The following is a 16,048-nucleotide window of genomic DNA, read 5'->3' as shown; positions in this document are numbered from 1 at the left end:
GTTAATCTGTTTTCGTAAGGTATTCTGTTTCGAGTGGAGGAGTGAAGGGCTCTTCTGGTGAAATATCTTTGGATGTTTTCGATAGTGTTGATGTCTGAAATGTGGTGTGGGTTCCAGACAGATGAGCTGTATTCGAGGATGGGTCTGGCATAAGTTTTGTAGGCTCTATATAATAATATATATATATATAATAATAATATATATAAACCGGTATATATATTTTATGGAGTCCCTATGAGCAAAAACAAAAACAGATTCTTTTTCAAACATCTGATAATTTTAATATATGTACAGAAAAGGAAGAAAGAAGGAAGCTCGTGTGGAACAATGCAATGAAGAGCATCAAGGGATGTTAACTTATGTAAAGGATTGAAAATCAGGAGGGCCTAGTGGCACTTTTTCTGATTAGCACATTTGATTAAAAAGTAGAGAGGTATTTTTTTTAACTGCAACTGACATAATCAGATGTATTGTGCCTTTTATTAAAATTTTCTAATTTGAAAAGGGACCACCAGATTCCTGATTTTCTGCCACCATAAATGAACAATGCTCTCACGTTAAAGAAAAATTTCACTTGGTGTGAAGATTAAATAGTTACTTCTAACTCTAGCTACTGTATAATATAGCAATAGCAATAGCACTTAGACTTATATACCACATTGCTTTGCAGCCCTCTCTAAGGGTCAACATATCACCCCCAACAATCTGGGTCCTCATTTTACCCACCTCGGAAGGATGGAAGGCTGAGTCAACCTTGAGCCTGGTGAGATTTGAACTGGTGAACTACAGCCAGCAGAATATGGTTTTTTGATCATTCTTGAAATGCTTTCCAACAACAGTAGTTCAACATTCTCCTCCTTCTCTACTCTCACACCTAAGCTCAGTTTTCTGTGACTACATGAATACATCTCCTATCATTTTCTAGACAACCATACAGAAGTATTTGATTACTCTTTTTGAACATTTTTTTTCACTTTCCCATTCTATTTTATATTTTTTTTATTTTTTTATTTTGTCCAATACACAATACACATTGAAGAGAATAGACATGTAGTAATATATATAAAGAAAAGGATAGAAGAAAAGATATAAAAATAGAGGAGAAGATATATGAAAGGAAGAAAAGATATGTGAGATATAGGAGAGACAATTGGACAGGGGACAGAAGGCACACTAGTGCATTTATGTACACCTCAATTGATTTTCTAGTGGTCTCTTCTACGAGTGTACTAACCACATCTTGCCTCAAAGATTTAAAAAACCAGATCTCGGAGCCTAGGTGCTACCTCTTTCTGTGCCCAATCACTTTTAGCCAATAAGTAAAAACTTTACACTCCTTAACCAAACATTCTCTCAATATTCACTGATTTTGAGGAAGATCCCTTCATCATCTTTTAATGACCCCATAATCCCTTGCAGGGTGGAGTCTGGGGAACTAAATAGAGTTACAAGTGTGTTTAATGGCCAGATGTCCAATGCCGAGTTTCATTCAGCAGATATAGTCTTATTGTGCCCAGAGAGGGAAATATATGTCTCTACCTAGGATCAAACTCACAACCTCCTGATTGTGAGGTGAGAGCTCCACCTCTAGGCCACTGCAACATTCCTCCTTATCTTATTGTAATTTCATAATTTAGCATTCAAATGTTTTTAACATTTATGGCAGGCTACCTTGAAGAAGAATATGTTAAGAAGTATGCAGAGTGACCCCTGAGTTATCAAGGATACACTTATGCAAAAGAAGCATGGAATTCTAGCAGATATCCAGTTGATAGTCAGTAGATGGTTCAGTCATATAAACCAGATATATTAAAGTATATATAATAGTATTTACTTTAGCAAATATTGTAGTCAAGTTGAACAGTCCAGCCATATATAGTCAAATCAGTCAATATCTCTCAATACATTAACAATACTACAAGCCTTACTTGTACAGCTTACAAATACATAAACTATCATCGAACACACAGTTCTTACTACAGCAGAAACAATGAATCAGCACAAATAAATAGAAAAACACGGAGAGCAAAAATCATGCTTCTACCTCCCTCTTATGACAATTTCCAACACTAACTCTTAAAGCCATAGTGTTTCAATACATACAAGTGTTCATTGTTAGCTAGTTTACATATTGCCAAACCCAACTGTTATGTACATAGTACTAATAGAACAGAACAGCAAATACATTAATTAGGTGCTTCTTTTACTTGAATCAGGATTAAGGTTATCTATCTAGATAGATAGATAGATAGATAGATAGATAGATAGATAGATAGATAGATAGATAGATAGATAGATAGATAGATAGATAGATAGATATTAGATTTGTATGCCACCCTTCTCCAAGGACTCATGGCAGCTCACATCATATAATATAACAATACAACACAAAGGCAAATTTAATTAAATTTAAAATTACAGTTACATACATACATATAACACATAACATACAGTTATATGAGTGTCCATGTAATAGTAATTTCAAGGATGACTAAATTAAACACCGCTGAAGGTACAACAAATTTTGCTGGACCCACCCTTTCCACCACCTCAGTGCTAGAACTATTTAGGGTTCATCAGTTTTTTCAAGGCCCCTTTCACTTCCTTGTTTCTGAGGCTGTAGATTAAGGGGTTCAGCATTGGGGTGATCACCCCATACAGCATGCTCACCAGCCTGTCCTGGTCTGGATGGTGGCTTGAGGAAGGCCTGGCATAAGTGAAGATGGTAGTCCCATAGAAAAGGCAGACTACTATTAGATGAGAGGTGCAAGTGGAAAACGCCTTGCGCTTCCCTTCCGCAGAACGGATCCTCAGAATTGAGGAGATGATATAAACATAAGAGATCAGAGTGACCAGAAACGCCCCCACCCCGAAAATCCCCCCAAAGATAAGGACAACCATCTCAGCCGAATAGGTGGAAGCACACGCTAAAGCCAACACAGGTGGGATGTCACAATAATATTGGTTGACTTTATTCTGTTGGCAGTAAGGAAGCATGAAGGCCATGACAGTGTGAAGCAATGAATTGAGGAAGCCGGTGACCCATGTTCCTGCAGTCATCTGAAGGCAAAGCTTCTTGTTCATGATGACCGTGTATCGCAAAGGGTTGCATATGGCCACGTAGCGGTCGTAAGCCATGACGGCCAAGAGGAAGACCTCAGTGCCTGCCAGGGCCACCAGGAAGTAGAGTTGTAGCACACAGCCAGCAAAGGAGATGGAACTGTTTTCGGTCAATAGGTTCTCCAGCATCTTGGGCACTGTAGCTGTGGGGCAGAAGATGTCCAACAAGGAAAGATTACTGAGGAAGAAATACATGGGGTTGTGCAACTGAGAATTGGTACCTATGGCCAGGAGGATGGTGCCGTTGCCCAGCAGTGTTATAAGATAGATAAGCAGAAAAGCCACAAACAAGGAGAAGCGGACGGCAGCGAGTTCCGAAAGTCCAGTTAGGATGAATTCCGTCACCGTGGTGACATTCTTCACTTGATTGCCCATCTGCGAGCTCTCCTGAAAGAAATTGAAGAAAGATGTGACATCTTAAAGCATAGAGAACGCATAGAGAATTTTGTAATAATACTTACATGATACACCACAGTTTAAAAAATAAAACAAAACACGGTTTCCGGCAACTCCCTAAAGAGGTTATCTACTTCCAATTGCCACCCAGTAGGATCAAACAGTGTAATATGGTAGATGTTATTTGCTACAAACACATTATAAAGGCATACTTGTCCAATGTTGGGATTTTAGAAATGTTCAAACAGACTATTACAAATTTTGGGACAAATGGTATAAATGGTTGGACAAGATGAAGGAAACAAAATAATATAACTAGCATAGAAGAGATATTAATTAGAATATATAGAGAAGTAGAACAATTTTTAGACAAAAGTGTATGATAAATGAAGAAGTGTGAAACTGAAGATTGTTTATTGTATAAATGTGGAGAGACTTATTTATATTATAAACTATTTAATTTTAATATCTTTATTATCAACCAATAATTATTGGAACTTTAACACATTAAACGATATGAAATACTACATCAGATATGGAATGATACAAGCTAAAAGTAAGTTAATTTTTTTCATGTTGTTTTGTGGGGGGTTGTCTTTTTTATGTTGATTGTTTAGTTCTTTGTCGTAACTATTTAGCCTATGTATCACAATTTTGATATTGTATATATTTTTTAAGATTTTCAATAAAAACTTTATTATTATTATTTTAAAGAAGTGTTCTAATAGTTAGACCTTCAACTTTATTTCCTAAATTAATTTCTGTAGTCTTCCTCAAGATACTTCCTACAGAACTGGTCAACTTTTGCATTCCATGTCTAAAATGTGAATCTCCCCCATCTCTTTCTTTCTCTTTCTCTTTCTCTTTCTCTTTCTCTCTCTCCCTCCCCCTCCCACTACCTCCCTTCATCTCTCCCTCTTCTTCTCTATCCCCTCACTCTCTACTGAAAATTTAGGTGGCTTGTTGTCCCAAAGTTCCTTCTTTCAAGCAGCAACTGGACTTTCTGTTTTTTCTTTCAAGAGATTTTGCTTCTCATCCAATAAACTTCTTCAGCTCTGATTGATAGTTTGAGATGGAAGGATTTGTATTGATTGCAGAGAACTGGTCATTTGCATTCTTTATCAAGTCGTTGTGTCCAACTGGAGCTTTATCTATGTCCTCAGGGTTACTTGAGTGGTGCCATTTTCACACCCATTTGCATCACTCCGGTGACCCTGATAGGTGGCTGGGTAGCCTTAATGACTCGCTAAAAAAATGTAAATGACAAGTTGTCTGCAAGGAGTATCAGTCCTTCCATCCCCCACCATACAGTCAGAGCTGAAGAAGCTTCTTGGATGAGAAGCAAAATGTCTTCAAAGAAAAAACAGAAAGTTAAGTTGCCTCTTGAATAAACATATTTTGGACAATCATGACCTGGATGACTGGGAATCTCCATAGATATTGTATTTTAAAATTGTTATATTTTATAACAATTATGGGATATCTACTATCATTTTAATGCAAATATAATAATAATAATAGTAATAGTAATAGTAATAATAGTAATGAAACTTGTGATATTTTAAGACAAATGGATTTATCATGACTTCAGCTTTTGTGGTTTACATTCCCACCCATTAAAGCTAATGGAATAATGAATCAGTATATCTCTCTCCCTCCTAAAAAAATATGCATGCATGCACAAACACACACACACACACACACAAACACTATCCCCACTCTTGTCTAATCCACTGTGATGTTATCCAAAATAAAATACACTCCCTTTCCATTACAGAGTTGTGTGCAGTGGAAAAATGTTTCAACATCTGATGCCAAAACCTACAATGTGAAGCCTCCGAAAACATTATAGAGAAAAAAAGGAAGAATATCTTAAATCTAAGCAGAGTTATTCTGTTGTTTTGGCCTTTGATGATAAGGATGTTCTTGATTTTAAAATGTTAATAAATCACTCCTGACAGTTCTCCCCACCTTATGTTATCACCAGATGTTAAATTCCATTCCCAATTCTTTATCTCCAGTTCCTCTAATCAGCAGCCTTTGTGCATCTTTGCCAGAGATGATAGGGGTTGAAAGAAAATGAATTGGAAGTATTATACTATAGAGAACTTCTCTAACAATTCCTAAGAGGTCAGTATGGAGTGTGCATAAGTGCACCAGAGTGCCTACCATCCCTGTCCTAATGTTTCCCTCTTATTGGTATCATGCCATGTATATAAACAGTGTTATCTCTATGTATACTACCAATACATACTTGACAAAATAAATAAATTGTAACCAACAGGAAGAACTTTCTTGTGATAAAAGCTATTCTTATTTATTTTATTATTTATTAATTGGACTGCCCCTCTCCAAGGACTCTTGCATTCACTCTTCCCTTCCCACGCTGAATCCACTGTCAATCAATTTAATTTCATAATTCTAATCAACATGAGAGTATTTTTTGTTAAGTTCAGCTACTCTTTTGATATTTCCATACCGAATTATCTTTTCTTGGTAATCATGTTCAAAGCGTCTTTATTTGCAGAGTGATCTGGAGGATCTTCAAGGAGCAGATTTTTATGGGTCATTGACTTCCAAAGCTGCCTCTGAAAAGCACTTTGATAAAACCATTCCCTGATTCAGACCAGTGCTAACAATTGTCCTGCTGTAGTTGTGCAGGGAGGAAAAAATAAAATTTGAGCCCCTTCAGTCATAAAGGAATTGATGTCACATCACTGAACATCAGTCTCAAAAATTTCATGTTCATTCATTTTTACCCTATTATTATGCACAATAGCTCTACAAATATTGTTAAAAGCTGTGGATTAGTATTTCAAAGCTGAAATAGATTTTGACAGAACATCCTGCAGAGACAGAAGATCAAATATTTATAATTCTTTTCATCTTCCTGTAGATTGGAGAAGTGGTAGGTAAAGATATCTCCACCAATCATGTTAATTATGAATCTTCTTGTTCTGGCAGTGCCCAGATTTGTAAACCTAACCACTCCAACACATGATATGTTTGCCTTCCACAAACCCTTAAAGCTAATCTCCAATACTTACTTGCAACTGGCTCATATTGCTTTGCCTGAAAGGAGGTAATGGGGGATATTTTTCTACTGTTTTAAATCACCACATTAGGATCACAAGGGAATTGGCACCTTCTGAGTAATTGCAAGGAAATCATTATACATATATATTCCTCCTGAAATATTTATGACAATTGTCGTGTCCCAGAATCATGTGATCACCTTCTGCAAACTGATTAGCAAATGTTTACTTAGCAACCATATTACTAATTTATTGATTGTAGTGACTCACTTAACAAATGTGGAGAGGTTGTAAAATGCGGCAAACCTCACTTAGCAACAGAAATTTTAAGTTCAACTGAAAATGCCAGATCAAATACACATTACAGGTCAATGGACTGTATGAACCCAGTTAATAGCTTGCTCTTCTTCACTTTGATTCATTTTAGCAATTCTGTTTTCTTTGTCCTTCCTAGTCTAGATTTAGAGTTAACAGAGGTACTAAGAGGAAGAGTTATTAGATCTAGAATGCAAAATTCCAGAAGGCCTCTCAATGACAACCCTGCTATTATCTTGAAGTCATCCAGATGATTGCAGCTCAACTATGGTAGTGTGATGGAATGTTGTCTGGATTCCCAAGATCAGGGGGTGGGCAAAGTTGGCTCTTCTATGACTTGTGGACTTCAACTCCCAGATGCCCCGAACCAATCATGCTAGCTCAGGAATTCTGGGATTTGAAGTGCAGCTGTCATAGAACAGCCAACTTTGCCTACCACTGCCCAAGAGGAAGGCTGCATTCCAGAAAAGCAAGAGACGTTTAGACAGTTTGTGTGGGGAAAAGAGTTAGGACAACTCCTCCCCAATAGTTCACAGAACATATCTTTTATGGTGAAAGTAGTCTGCTTTAATTTGGCAAGATTTCTGTCTATAGGTGAAGAACAATTTTTTAAAAATCTGTTAAGAATGTGTCTTTCTTAGTTTCTGGAGCCTGACATAAATCTTCATTGTTTTGTAACAGTATGTAGGAGATGACTAGGCTACGCCCAAAGGTGGGGTCAAGTGCATCATTAGATTAGAGCAGTGATGGCGAACCTTTTTTTTCTCGGGTGCCAAAAGTCCGTGCGTACATGTTATTGCTCACATGCGAGTGTCCACACCCATAATTCAATGCCCCCTACTCCCTTTTGCATACATGTGTGGTCCCCCAGTGCTGCCCCGCTCTCTGTGCATGATCCCAGTAGGCTCATTTTTCGCCCTCCACAGGCTCCAGAGGAGCCTGAGGAAGGCTAAAATGGCTTCCCCAGCCTCCTCCGGGGGCCCTCCAGAGGACAAAAACACCCACCCAGGCTTCCGCGCAAGCCAAAAATCTGCTGGCCGCTGTGCACATGCACACTAGAGCTATAGTTTGCGTGCCAGCAGATATGGCTCTACATGCCACCTGTGGCACACTTGCCATAGTTTCGCCATCACTGAAATAGTCTCCACCCCAGTAATCCCCAACTTTTGCAGCTTGGCAACCCAGTGGGGAGAGAGAGGGGAACTGGGCCACAGAGCGGTGGACCAGCATGCACACTCATGGATATGCAGTTTGACTTGTGCAAGCTGAACTGTGCACACTAGTGCAAGTGGCCAGCCCCCCACTCTTGCAAATTGAGTTGCATATGGGCATATGTGCTGCCCCAGCACTCACGTGACCCAGTTGCAAATAGGACACAGCCCAGTGGTTGACCACAGCTGGGATTGGGGACCTCCTGCTCTAGGCCATCAAAAGAGACCTTAATCCAGCCCCCTTTGAAGTCCATAGACTCTTAGTTGGCACCAATTTGCCTTGATTCTTGTATACAAGTAACGTGAAATAAACTGGTAGTGCTTTTGAGCATTATTCTGGCTCCTGATGTTTTGCACCTGACATAGCATCCACCAGTTTCTACATGTTCCTACTAGCCGCAAAGATTGGAAACATCTCTATTAAGACATGATGTAAGTTATTTGGTTTTGGATTGGCTTAGAGCAGTGTTTGCCACCCTTGGTTAGGCTGGCTGGGAGATTCTGGGAATTGAAGCTCACTTATCCTCAAGTTGTTGAAGTTGAGAAGCACTGGCTTGGTGTACGACCCCATCTGTAATAATTTGTAGACCTGGTCTAATGTGAATAATTATGTTGCATTAATGAATCACAATTTAACAAATCAGGACTTAGTGTAATGGGTCACCTCAACCAAGGTGTTAACATATAAAAGTTTTACAGCTGATTAAATTGAACAGCTCAAGAAGGAGAACAAAAGAAAAGTAAATGATGCAACTTTTGTTTAACTTGGTAAACAAATCCCAGCAGGCATTATTAAGACTAATGAATTTAATGGCAAGAAATTCATTTCCTCTCACAATGGAGCATTTCCTCAGGTGAGCCTCAAAGTACAGGTGAGTAATGGTATCTCCTGAGCCAAATGTCTCAAGGTTCACAGATCGTCTCCTGGGTTCAATTAGACAAAAGTCAGTTTTCCTTACACTTTATAATCCCATACCTATTGAATTATTACCCCCATTTTGAGGATGGGACTATTCTTTGAATTCGGCCTAGCCTGAGTTAAGGGGATGGGCAATCAAGACCCTTAGTTGCATCCCCTTGAGATTACACTGTTCCACTTTGGCAGGAAAGCCAAATAAATTGTTGCAATTTTTCACCAATTTTCAACAGAAAGCTGTATTAAAATCCATTGCAAAATAATATTATGGAGAGGGAAGTGACATATACATTATAATATAATTGGGTGATGACACCATGAAGTGTATGCCATCATCATGGCTTAGGTTCCTTCCCAACTATGAACCACATAGAACGCAGCACAACGCAGTACAAACTTTAGTTTACTAATTAAAGACTACTAATGAGTTTTCTTAGTAGTCATCAAATACAAATACAGTTTAAAACAGTCTTTTCTGCACACCGGCTGTTAATTCAACTTCCTTGACAGCCAGCACAAGTCCATGAAATAATAAATCAAGTCTAAGCAAACAGTCTTGGAGATTTCAGGAATCTTACAGTGGGTTGGCAAAATGCCCAGAAGCAATTTGTAGGAAAAATGCCAAGAGAAAGAACAAGAGCTGATCAGACATTTCCTTAGTCAAGACACAAAAGAATAGGAATGAAGTTGTTTCCTGCAAATTGGCTCCTTCACCATCATCCCTTAAATAGGCTAGAGGAGTGGCTTACTCCCAAGGAAGCTTTACTCCTGAGGAGACCTCCTCTTGAGAAACCATTCCTGCCTTTTGGTAGTTCTGCATGCCCATGCCTTAAGAATAGGCTCCTCCCCTTCTTCCTTGTCACTTCTCCAAGTTCTGAAGGTCCGGTCTGACTCTCCACTTCTAGCACTGAGTCTTCTCCAGCCTCCTCATTGTCGGCATCAGACACCAGCTGCACAGGACACAGGCGCATCACCATATCAGTTTCTTCATTGTCTGAATCAGCTATTAGGTGCATGGGCTACTGGTGGGCCCCAACAGCTTATACCAGACACATACCTAGGGGTAAAATGCTCCCGGTTCAGTCGTGCCTTTTGGTTATTGGAGAGACTGTCACAAAGGCAGTGCAAGACTCTACCCACCTACCCAGACATTGACATTTGGGTTATTTTACCCTCTGTGCAAGCACAGAATAAGGGGTGCACACACTTTGCACATACATGCATGTGCAATGCCAAAAAATCTGAAAAATCCCCCTCCCCTCAAAAAACAAGATGGCAATGCATGTACAGTGTTGGAGATTCTGCTTCTGCACATGCACAAAAGAAAAAAAGCAACCCCCCCCCAAAAAAAAATTGGCCCGTTTAGAATTTGGATTACATTGAATTGTTTTCCCAGATCTTTCATCTCTATGCAAAATAACAGGGCGTAAACCATACGTTTTGAGCTATGCAATGGCTGATCTCATTAAAGAAAAATATACAATAGAAGAGTAATAATGAATATATCTTTTTTTTAGGAAATGTGAAGTGATGGGTGTCAGTTCCAGCTAATTCCTCACTGCAATTCATAACTCCAAAATAAAGTCCATCAAAGTAATTAATATTTTATTAGAGAAGTCAAATCAGCACATCTGGGAAAAACCCAAATCTGAAATTCTGCATTTCCCCCCCACCCACACTAAAACTCATACCCTGCCCTGCCCAGTGACATTCACATCATATGGCCCAATCAATCCCATCTCAGCTGCTGCCAAAATTCACTCGCTCCCCTCCAACTGCCTGACCTTGATCTCATGTGAAAGAATGACGCCAAGTGCAGCCGCTATGTTGGTTGAGGCACGCAGGATTCCCTTGGGTACCATTTGTTGGGGATCAAGGGAAAGAGAGGGTTTTGCCCTCTCTGCTCAAGATCCCCATGGACAATTGGTGGGCCACTGTGTGACACAGAATGCTGGACTCGATGGACTTTGGCTCGATTCAGCATGGCTCTTCTTATGTTCTTAATGTTATGATTATTCCCTTCATTCTTTTTCTTTTTAAAAAAATAGTTTTTATTAAAATTTAAACACTAAAAAAATACACACACACAAAAAGAAAACAATACACAAAAAATACACAAAGACATAATGATATAAATACATCTACAAAACAAAAGAAAGAAAAATATTAAAATTAAGATATTATTAATTATTCACTTTGCTACTCTCCCGTTACCAATGTGGCTGTAAAGTCTAACCAAAATGGGTCCACGGCTGAGAATGGATATGAGAAAATATGTATAAAATGAAGGATTTTAGAAGGGTTTTCTCACATAGACAGGGACGGAAGGCACAGTGGTGCGCTTAGGCATGCCCCTTACAGACCTCTAAGAAATGGGGAGAGGTGAACTGTACACAATCTAAGGTTAAAGATTTTGGGGCTGGGGGAAGAAACCACAGAGTCAGGTATGGCATTCCAGGCATTCATCACTCTAATGCTGGAGTCATATTTTCTGCAGTCAAGTTTGGAGCGGTTTATATTTAGTTCGAATCTATTTTTTTAAAATATATTTTTATTGGTTTTGCACATAAAGTTACATAAAACAAACATAAAATGGTGCACAGTGCATGTGCCCATCACCCAACTGACAATCCCACTACCACCACCACCACCAATTGCTTTGGGGCCCGGTGGATGGGCGGCGGCAGCGGGAGGGCGGCGGCAGCAGTGGCACCGGGCAGTAGCCGTTGGATGACGGCAGGGTGGTCAGCTAAGAGCCAGAACTCCAGGACAGAGGCACCAACGGTGGCAGCTGGACATGTTGCTGTACGCCGTACATGCTGACATTGCATGGCTAGCACTTGCCTGCTGGCTGGGCCTGGATGGAGGCTCCAGCCCCACGCCCATGCCCAGCACAACACCAGCATGTATGGCATCTAGCAACACGTCCAGCCGCCGCCGATGCCTCCGTTCTGGAGCTCCGTCTCACAGCTGACCAGCCTGCCGCCACCCCACGGCTACTGCCCAATGCCGCTGCTGCAACGTGGTGTACGAGAAAGAGAGAAAGAAAGAAAGAGAGAGATAGCAAGAGAGAGAAAGAGATAGCAAGAGAGGGAGAGAGAGGGAGAGAGGGGGGAGAGAGAAAGAGAGTGAAAGCAAAAAAAGAGAGAGAGAGAGAAAGAGATAGCAAGAGAGAGAGAGAGATAGCAAGAGAGAGAGAGAGAAAGAGAGAGGGAGAGAGAGGGGGAGAGAGAAAGAGGTAGGGAGAGAGAGGGAGAGAAAGAGAGAGAAAGAGAGAGAAAGAGAGAGAAAGCAAGAGAGAGAAAGAGAGAGAAAGAGAGGGAGAGAGAGGGGGAGAGAGAAAGCAAAAGAGAGAGAGAAAGAAAGAGAGAGATAGCAAGAAAGAGAGAGAGGGAGAGAGGGGGGAGAGAGAAAGAGAGAGAAAGACAGCAAGAGAGAGAGTGTGTGAGGGGGGAAGGAGGGTGAGGGAAAGACATAGGGAGGGAAGGAGGGAGAGAGAAATAGAGCAAAAAAGAGAGGAAGGAAGGGAGAAACAAAGAGGGATGGAGAGAGAGAGGGAAAGAAAGAGGAAGGAAGAGAGAGAAAGAGGGGGAGAGAGAAATAGAGCGAAAGGGAGGAAGAGAGAGATTCTTTTTGTCCAAACTTTTTTTACACACCCCCTCCCCCCGCTCAATGTTCCCCAGGATTTTGTAAATGTGAATAATGTGCCGTGGCTCAAAAAAGGTTGGGAAACACTGATCTATGGCACCTGTGCTGTAGGTTTGCCATCACTGCTTTATAGCAACCAGAATAGAAAGTGTAGATTGGGGAAAAACTAGTGAAGGGGTAGGCAGTTAATTTTCCCAAGGGGCCACAAGAGTAACTGGCACTGTTACGCAGGGTTGAAACATGAGTTATGAAGATATGTATGCACATATGTGATGGTATTCGTTGATTATGTTGGCAGAGGACCTTGACATCTAATGGGTTGTGGACTGCACGCGATGTACAGTCACCTTCAAAATAAAAGTAATGCAGTTGTATTATGTTCATGGTGTATACTTAGTTACATTGGATTTCTAGTTTCCGATTGACCTTATGCTGGCTGGACAGGGACAACCAAAGGGCAGGATGTGGGTTGAATCCATAAAATGCCAAAATCTGATCTAGTATCTACATGCCCCTAAATAATTACGAAGGTTCCCTTAAGTCAACCTGAATTGCATATGATCATTCACTTTGACTTACGTGTAATGGATTTGGACCCAAACTTTCTATAAATGTGACAGTCAAAGAGACTTTTAACAGCAAAGAAAATACTGTCACACTACTCGTCTATGGATATTCACAGTCATCCAGGTCATGGTTATCCCAAAGGTGCTTTCTCAAGAGGCAATTTGGACTTTGTGTTTTTTCTTTGAAGATGTTTCTCTTCTCATCCAAGAGGCCTCTTCAGCTCCAACTGGATGGTGGGGAATGGAAAGATTTATATTTATAATCCTTCCATTCCCCACCATCCATCAGAACTGAAAATGTTTCTTGGATGAGAATTGAAACATTTGCAAAGAAAAACCAGAAAGTCCAGTTGCCTCTTGAAAAAGCACCTTGGGTGTCACATTAATTCAATCCAGATTAAAACTAGCATTAAAATAAATAGATATTTTCTTGGCTGTGAAATAGAAGTGTTTTATCCTTGCTTTCTTTCGGGATATTTTTTTTTTCCAGTTTTCCATTTCACTCTATAGTCTTGGAATTTCCGATACTTCACATCCAAAAGCTAACCAAGGCTGAGATCTAACTAGACTAACCAAGGTTGAGATCCTAACTACTTAGGATACTCTCCTCCAGAATTTCTAGATTGCTATTATTCAGATGTACCTCAGTGGTTCTCAACCCTTTTAATGTCGCAATCTCTTAATACAGTTTCTCATGTTGTGGTGATCCCCAACCATAAGTCTAGCACCAATTCTCCCTACAGAGCTTTAAGGTGATTGGCAGGAATGTCAGAGGAACACACCCATTGTAAATGCCTAATTGGTCAGATTGTAAAAATATGTTCCAAAGCTCCAGAATAGAAGCTTTAGTTCCTAACACCATGGGAAATTTATCATTTCCCATGGTTTTAGGTGACCCCTGTGAAATGGTCATTCGACCCCTAAAGGGGTCCCAACCCTCAGGTTGAGAACCATTGATTTATCTGATCAAGGAGTAACAACCAAGCAAAATTTACATACTTGTCTTAGCAGAGATACAAAAATATAACAAAGTAGGTGATAACTAGTTTTGGTCAGAAAAAATAATATTCACAATAAGATTATATGGACCTCATAGGACAATGGCTTGTTGTGTCCCACGGTCATCTGACTGTATTTTATGATGGTTATAGGAAGAACCATTCTAATAAGAATCACTTTGGATCTTCTCTAGAACATAGTTTATTACTCAACATTCTTTTCAAAGCCACTTTAACCTCCTTGTTCCTCAAACTGTAGATTATGGGGTTCAACATGGAGGTTACCACGGTGTAGAACAGGGCCAGCAGTTTGTCACTCTTGGCAGAATAGCTGGATTTGGGGCGAAGGTACGTGATAATGCCTGACCCGTAAAATAGTGAGACCACAATGAGATGAGAAGAACAGGTGGAGAAAGCTTTCCGGCGGCCCTCAGCTGATGAGATTTTCAAAACAGAGATGGCAATATAGACATAAGAGGTCAGGATCAGTAAGAAAGGTGTGGTAATAAAAAGCACAGCCACCATGTACACGGCAATTACATTTCTGGAGGTGTCACCGCAAGCCAGCGTCAAGAGTGGGGGGATGTCACAGAAGAAGTGGTTGATCCTATTGGGGCCACAGAAGGTCAAGCTAAAGACATAGTTGGTCTGACCCAGCCCCACCACTAATCCCACTGACCAGGAGGCCACTGAGAGCTGGGCGCAGATCGCTGGGCTCATGATGATATTATAACGCAAGGGGTTACAGATAGCAACATAGCGGTCGTAGGCCATGGCAGCAAGGAGGCAGCATTCTGTGATTCCAAACAGGGTGAAGAAATACATCTGGGTCGCACAGCCCCAGAGAGCTATCTTCTTGCCATGCTCTGACATCAAGCTTGCTAGCATCTTAGGAACAATGGAGGTGGTGTAGAATATTTCTAGGAGGGATAGGTTAGTCAAGAAAAAATACATTGGTGTATGAAGGACCGGATTGAGCCTGATCACAGTGGTGATGATGGTGTTTCCTGTAAGGGACATGCCATACATGGAGAAAACCAGGACAAAGAGGAGCATCCGTAATTGTGGCCGTTCAGAAAACCCAGCAAAGATGAACTCGGTCACCAGAAAAGAATGATTGGACATAATTCATATCAGACAATGACTCATCTGCAAAATATAAGAAAAAATGAAGAATCATCAATGAAAAATTATCTGTTTCTTCGTTTGTTGCTGCTATTTAATAGCGGTGGTGTAGTGGTTAGAGTGCAGTACTGCAAGCTACTTCTGCTGATCACTGGCTGCCAGAAGTTTGGAAAATTGAATCTAAGTAGGCTCAAGGTTGACTCATCCTTCTACCCTTCCAGGTAAAATGAGGATCCAGATTGTTCAGGACAATATTTATTTTTATTTATTTATTTATTTTATTTATTTTGTCCAATACACAATGAGGGTTTTAGTGGGTATATATCTATATACACATAGTAAAATACATGATGAAGGTTATAGAGGAGATACTCATAGTAAAATATATCTAAGAAATAATAGAAAAGAAGGTATAGTAATAGAACATATCAATGAAAGAATAGAAGAAAAGATATAGGAATAGAAGAAAGGTATAAGAGATATAGAAGAGCAATAGGACAGGGGACGGAAGGCACTCTAGTGCTGTGAAGCACTGTGAAGCAGTATATAAATCTAAATGTTATTGCTATTTAATAGAAAGATGGACTTATCTCCTTGATAATGACACGCTCTGATTTCTCATCCTAGCTGTGGAGTAATTGTATAAAAGTAAGAAAGAGAAAACAAGTTTGCTACATGTAGCAGAGAGAGGGAGGAGGAGGGAGGGCAGGAGGGAGGG

At 40.1% G+C, this 16,048-nt stretch overlaps 2 protein-coding genes across 3 annotated transcripts; both read right to left on the bottom strand.

The window, feature by feature from the left end:
- Positions 1-2,562: 2,562 nt before the first annotated feature.
- LOC139154811 (olfactory receptor 5V1-like) lies at positions 2,563-8,446 on the bottom strand. 2 transcript variants are annotated; one of them, XM_070729809.1, is made up of 2 exons: positions 8,435-8,446; positions 2,563-3,477 (listed from the first exon to the last, which is right to left on the bottom strand). In XM_070729809.1, exons 1-2 carry the CDS (start codon positions 8,444-8,446, stop codon positions 2,563-2,565), a joined length of 927 nt encoding a protein of 308 aa, XP_070585910.1. The 2 variants fall into 2 exon arrangements, with proteins under 2 accessions (XP_070585910.1, XP_070585909.1); XM_070729808.1 differs by lacking the exon at positions 8,435-8,446 and having other exon boundaries at positions 2,563-3,495.
- A 5,890-nt stretch (positions 8,447-14,336) lies between these two features.
- LOC139175978 (olfactory receptor 10AG1-like) lies at positions 14,337-15,339 on the bottom strand. Its single transcript, XM_070767413.1, has one exon. The coding sequence runs from the start codon at positions 15,328-15,330 to the stop codon at positions 14,380-14,382; it is 951 nt and encodes a 316-aa protein (XP_070623514.1). The 5' UTR covers positions 15,331-15,339; the 3' UTR covers positions 14,337-14,379.
- Positions 15,340-16,048: the final 709 nt, after the last annotated feature.

Source organism: Erythrolamprus reginae, chromosome Z, assembly GCF_031021105.1.
Source record: "Erythrolamprus reginae isolate rEryReg1 chromosome Z, rEryReg1.hap1, whole genome shotgun sequence".
Lineage (NCBI taxonomy): Eukaryota > Metazoa > Chordata > Lepidosauria > Squamata > Dipsadidae > Erythrolamprus > Erythrolamprus reginae.
This window is presented reverse-complemented; position numbering and strand designations above follow the sequence as displayed.